This window comes from Acanthisitta chloris, unplaced genomic scaffold (assembly GCF_000695815.1).
Source record: "Acanthisitta chloris isolate BGI_N310 unplaced genomic scaffold, ASM69581v1 scaffold8386, whole genome shotgun sequence".
NCBI classification, from domain to species: Eukaryota; Metazoa; Chordata; class Aves; order Passeriformes; family Acanthisittidae; genus Acanthisitta; species Acanthisitta chloris.
The window spans coordinates 55,691-61,755 of NW_008678673.1; the positions used below are offsets into that span (position 1 = coordinate 55,691).

General features: G+C 40.0%; 1 protein-coding gene across 1 annotated transcript in view; it reads right to left on the reverse strand.

Annotated features, from left to right (window-relative positions):
• DDX58 (DEAD (Asp-Glu-Ala-Asp) box polypeptide 58) overlaps positions 1 to 4,190 on the reverse strand; it is a 21,334-nt gene extending 17,144 nt beyond the window's left edge. The window contains exons 1-3 of the mRNA XM_009076986.1: positions 4,017 to 4,190; positions 2,866 to 3,016; positions 1,045 to 1,170 (exon numbers count right to left, since the gene is read on the reverse strand). Coding sequence (XP_009075234.1) covers positions 1,045 to 1,170; positions 2,866 to 3,016; positions 4,017 to 4,097 — 358 coding nt within the window. The 5' untranslated portion in view covers positions 4,098 to 4,190. The remainder of the gene's footprint in view (positions 1 to 1,044; positions 1,171 to 2,865; positions 3,017 to 4,016) is intronic.
• Between the last annotated feature and the right edge of the window lie 1,875 nt (positions 4,191 to 6,065).

Here is a 6,065-nt window from a genome sequence, read left to right on the forward strand (position 1 = left end):
CCCTTCTATGATGAGGCCACAGAACTTGTAGATAGGGGCAGAGCAACCGCTATCGTCTGCCAGGACTTATGCAAGGCGTTTGACACAGTTTTGTGTCATCAGCAAACTTGCCAAGAAGGCACTCTGTGCCCTCGTCCAAGTCATTGATGAATACGCTGAACAAAACTGGGCCCAGTACGGAACCCTGGAGGACACCACTAGTGGCAGTTCTCCAACTAGACTCTGTGCCACTGATCACAACTCTCTGGGATCTGCTGCTCAGCCCGTTCTCATCTAACCCACACTTCTTAAGTGTTTCGATGAGGATGCTGAGGGACACAGTGTCAAAAGCCTTGCTGAAGTCAAGGTAGACAATGTCCACTCTCTCCCTTCATCCCTCCAGGCAGTTGTTTCATCATAGAAGGCAATCAGGTTGGTCAAACATGGCTTACCTTTAGTGAAACCATGCTGACTACTCCTGATCACCTTATTGTCTTCCATGTGGGCAGAGATGATCTCCAGAATGAGGCAGGCATTCCATTACCTTACAAGGGACTGAGGTGAGGCTCGCTGGCTGGTAGCTCCCCGCACCCTCTTTCTTGCCCTTTTTGAAGACTGGGGTAGTATTTGCCATCTTCCAGTCTTCAGGCACCTCTCCTGATCTCCATGACTTTTCACAGATGATTGTGAGTGGCCTGGCTATGATGTCTGCCCGCTCTCTCAGCACTTGTGGGTACATCCCACTGGGGCCCATGGACTTGTGGATGTCCAGTTTAATTAGGTGTTCTCTGGCCTAATCTCTTTGACCAAGGGAAAGTCTTTTTCTCCACCTTTGTTTATCTTGGTCTCTTGAGTCAGAGATCTCTGCAGGCTGATCTTGTCTGGGAACACTGATGTAAAGAAGGCATTCACTAACTGCGTTCTCTGCACCCTGTTATCAGGGTGCCCACTCCATTAACTAGTGTGCCCATGTTATCCTTTGTTTTCCTTTTGGTATTTATGTACTTTAAAAAGCCCTTTTTGTTATCCTTGATAAGTTCTTTCCTTTAAGTTCTTAAGTTTTACCTGAAACTGAAGAGAGATTCTCACTGAGATTATTGTCACATTCTGCTTCTTCTGAAAATGTCATTGTGGTTTCAAACCATTTCTCAGAGGCATCTGTCATGTCACCATCAACATCTTTGCCATTATCTGTATAATTGAAAGAAAAAAAAAGGCATGTTATTGATCCTTATGATTTTAACATGTATTTGCTACAATGACAAGGTGAAGGAGTTGGTTGCTGGCATGGAAAGATTACATAAAATGATGATGCATTCAGGCCCCCTGTCAAGTAAGATGGACAGCACTGAGAATCTTGGATTTAGAAGAACCATGCATTCAGTGCATGCGTAGGCATCCTTTAATAATCAGAGGAGCTAACATATTGGAAGGAAAGTTATATCCTCCATGTTTAGTGACAAGATGACACCGTGTAACACAGACATTAACTACAAGCATGAAAAATACTTAGGAGTTCAAAGAAGTTTTGTAAATTCAAGACTCTATTGTCCCTTTCCCCCCTCCTTCTGGAAGGACTTAGAAATTGTAAGACTATCTCCATACTTTGTCTTGCATGATAATAAAAGGAGATTAAAAAGATGCTAAAATCTTCCTTGGCTTCATAATTACTACCTTCTCAAACTGTCCCTGAGCTTTGCATGAAGAGTCTTTGAAAACAGAACACATGACCACAAAATACTGCCTTTGGAGAGCACACTTGCACACCAATCCACCTTCAGAAAGCACACAATATCTAAATTAACTTCTACTAACAACCCTTCTTAACTTCTAGCAGTAAAATGTTTACAATATGGACAATGTTTCCAGTAGGCTGACTTTGGCTTTGTTAAGTTGGATGTTAGAGGAACTTGCCCCCAAAAACAGTTATATCTTTAACTTATATTACTGTCAACCAAATAATATGTATAGCCATCAGCTACATAAAATATCTATATTCATATAGGTATTAATCTTACATGTTATTTTATATATATTTACAAATTTATTAACTATGTCTATACCTTTATACAATCATAATAATTAAATCTCCAGATAAGAAATTACACCCTTTGACTACAGCCATAAAAACATTTCAAAATAAGAAATTTTGTTTAAGAAGCCACTAAAATATAGGTTGTGTCCATTGCTAATTAAAAACAATTCACACAACCACTCTGGGTTTGGGAGACAGCAAATGTATGTATGAAGAAATACAGTCCAATTTATCTAAAATCACTTATTTTGTAGCAAAATACTGTATTCTGCTCTAAGTTCTCCCATGCTGCAGGCCACTCATATAGGTAAATTCACTGACAAATGCAAATCTTATAAGAGGCAATTCTGCATTTTTACAAAATGTGAACATAATCACTAGGTAGGGCTGCTTATCAGTTTCTCAAAGTAAAAGGTATATGATCTTCTCTGTGGATCACAGAAGTGTATCACTCTCTAGACAGCCAAATTACCAATCATATTTTATTGGAAATTACTGCATCTATCACAACTCAAGCAACTGAAATAATGGCAAAATGTGAACTACAGAAGGATAGGAAGAAGATAATTATTTTGCTAGTTTTATGCCTTCGAAGCCTAAAAAGGGCATAATTCATGACCATATGATTGTGAGGAAAAATATTCAAAAAATAATTTTTGACTGTTTGTAGGATAGCACCTGTATTTCATTTTATACAAAAATATTTTTTAAGAAGTTTTTATTTTTAGACAATAATGAGTAAGGCAGTCTAATGGTATCCTTTAAAACTAGTCTTACTCTCTTGGGGAAAAAAAATTACTGTCTGGTACAACAAGAACAAAAGGTCATCATAAAAACAATTCACAGTTTACCTTCTCTTACAGCCCACAGTTCACTTGCAGAGTAATACTCTGCGTTATCCAGTGCTATCTGAAGAGTTTTTGGCCAGTTTTCTTTATCCGAACGACAGAGACATTCAATGAGTTTAGTTATCCCAGCTGCTTTGCTTCTGTGTTCACTAATCTGCACACACCAGAAACAGAAATTGCTGTAGGTTCTGAGAGATCAAAACAACTGTTCTTTGGTGACATTTGGTCAGATGCAATAGTTTTCCAAAAGTTACATAAAGAAACACCACTTAAAATATAAAATAGTTGCAAACAATCCTTCTCAGGTCTTGCAAGGAGTGAGAACACCTAACAGACTCCTTCACACAGCATCAATATTTATTATTAACCCATTGTAAATGATGAGTGACTGGTAACACCACTTGCTATCAGTCATTGATACCAGCACTGAGTTAGAACTGGGTAGCAGTACAGCAGCTTCACATCCAAAGGCAATGAAAACACTATCAACTTCTGTGACACTGCATTCAGCTCATAACTTCAGATCTGAAGTTCCGTTTCACCCTATGATCATCCCTTTGGGTGCTGACGAAACTCGAATTGCTACACAAATCTTCTAGCAGTTGCTATAGTTAAGGTAATAGAATACGCCAAAGCCCATCACAAGCCGGAATCAATTTAGGCAGCCTCTAAATGCCACTTTGCCTATTTGAATCTGTATTTTTAGGAGCATTAACACAGCATGAATGCTCTAGAGAAGGGTCTATTTCAAAGGTGTAGTAAGGCACTCATTTCAATGTAATGTGGCAACCTTCCAGAGCCCCTAAAGTATTTTCACATTAGCCTGGACTCCACAAAGACACATAGCTGAGCACTGTCTATGCCCAAGTCACCCTGTCCTGCTTCCTTGCCTGCAACCCTTTCACGTGCCACCTTATCCACTGATCTGGAGGGGTGAAGAACGAAAAGCACAGGTATTACAGACAGCGCTGCTGTGGGACTGTGCAGCTACACAGCAAAGCCCCTCTAAGAAGAAAGCAAAGTTCCTCCCCCGGAGACTGTGGCCAGCCATCCTCCTCATCTGTCCAGTCATCACATGGGCACCTATTCATCCCACAAGTGAGGCAGCCAGCAGCAAAACTAGACAAATACCAGGATTTTATCATTAACCATACCTGCATGATCTCATCACACTCCCTCTCTATCAGGCATGTGTTTATGTAAGGCATGAGTTTTACTGGATCAATTTCTAGCATTGTTGGTTCTATCCGCTTCAACAACTCTCTGTACAGCTCCAGTCTTTCCAATTTGCTAAAGTCCCAGTTTCTGATAGCTTCTGCCAGTCCGGTGTAACCTTTCAGAAAAAGAGACATTGTTAACATGACTTCAATCTCTAGCTAGAACAGCTAGGAACAAGCTTTAAAAACACTTTCTCAGCCACACTGGAGAAATTGAAATTATTTTGGCCTGTAAATGATGAAAATCTAGGTGAACCACAAACAATTTTTGTATAACATGTAACTGTTTTCCTTTGCAGGACTTGTATACCTAACATGAAAAACCCTATGCTAAAAGAGCAGTAACATGTGCAAAGAGGAAAAAGAGCTACACAGCGTCACAGGTCACATCACAAGCAATCAGAACCACACCTGTCTTTTGATCATACAGTCCTTGGTTCCTTGCAGTCCATGATACTCTTCCACAGGATTTCCCAGAGCACAGGACACTACTCAGAATCACAACCTGCTTTGGTTCCCTTTTCTTTTATTTACCAGCTCTTTATCTTTTTGTCCTGTCCTTTGCTCCACCTTCCTTCAAAAATCCTTACTGTACTGGATTCAAGTCAGTCCCTGACTGAAAGCAGTACAGACACCTGCTGCCTAGACAGTCCTCAAATAGCTGAAAACACTGTCCCAGAACAGGCAGTGGGAAGGAAGCATCTTTTATTTCACTTGTGTGATCTGCTGTGTAGGCTTCAGAGGTGGAAAAAAGCAGGTCAGGGTCCCAGAGGAAAGAATTGGCCTAACTTTTTATTTTCTTTTGGAGGTGCATGAGTGTGGTGCAGATACATACAACTATGTGTTTAGTCTAATTATCAACCATCTCTGCATCTGCCAAAAAAAGATGAGTAATCACAAATTCCAGTCTTGGGCCCAATTAACAAGTACTTGGGATAGCACTTGACATCAGCAGTTAACTTTTTCATTTTTCTGCTGAAAATACACCAAACTGAATAGTATCGGCATGTTCAAAGAAGATATTTTTTCAATTCAGAAATCAGGACTATCACTGGCTGGTAAAAAGTTGCTCTGGACCTAGTATTTGCTTTAAGGGCAAAGTGGGCTGCCTCCAAGTGACAAGAAATTTTGCAATAATTGCTCACTGAGATAGTATAACTATTTGTAGTTAATAGAGAGAAAATGAAAACAAAAATGGCTTATGGCATGAGATTTTGGGCTTCAAGATATCTAATAAATCACCAACCAGAATCTGTGATAGAATATACATGTGTAGAGGAAAGTTGGCAAATCCTTCATGATCTCTTCTGTCCTAATTTGTAAAGGAAATTGGATTAGGACTATACATATCAAGTAGTCACAGGTACTGAGGAACAATCATCTCCTTTAAAAACTACTAATGGTTACTTCTTGAAACAGAAGACTTTCAAGACCACTGAACAATTGTTAAAAATCATTTCCATCTTCTCCAAAGGCTCTGAGATAGGCAAGTCTCCTGACAATAAGGTTTTATTCTTCATCCCTTTATCTTTCACTGACTTTCTCTGTGTGCTGGTTTAGCTGGGATGGAGTTGTTTTTTTTTCCCCCTCAGTAGCTAGTGTAGTGCAGTGTTGGGATTCAGAGTGATAATACTGTTGATAGCACACTGATGTTTTGTTTTCTGCTAAGTTGTGTTTATCCCAAATCACAGACATTTTCTTTCTTGTGTCTCGTGCTCTGCCAGTGAGAAGATACACAGGAAATTGGGAGGGAGCATAGCCGGGACAGGTGACCTGAACTAGCCGAAGGGATATTCCACACCATGGCATGTCATGCCCAGGATATATGCAGGAAGGGCCAATCTGGGGGGAGGTTCGAGGTTGTGCCGGTGCGTGGGTGCTGAGCAATTGTATTGGGCATCACTGATTTTGTTATTTTGATTATCCATTAGCATTTTAGCTCATTCTGCTCTTTCATTAAACCTACATATTTTACTTTATTTTCTC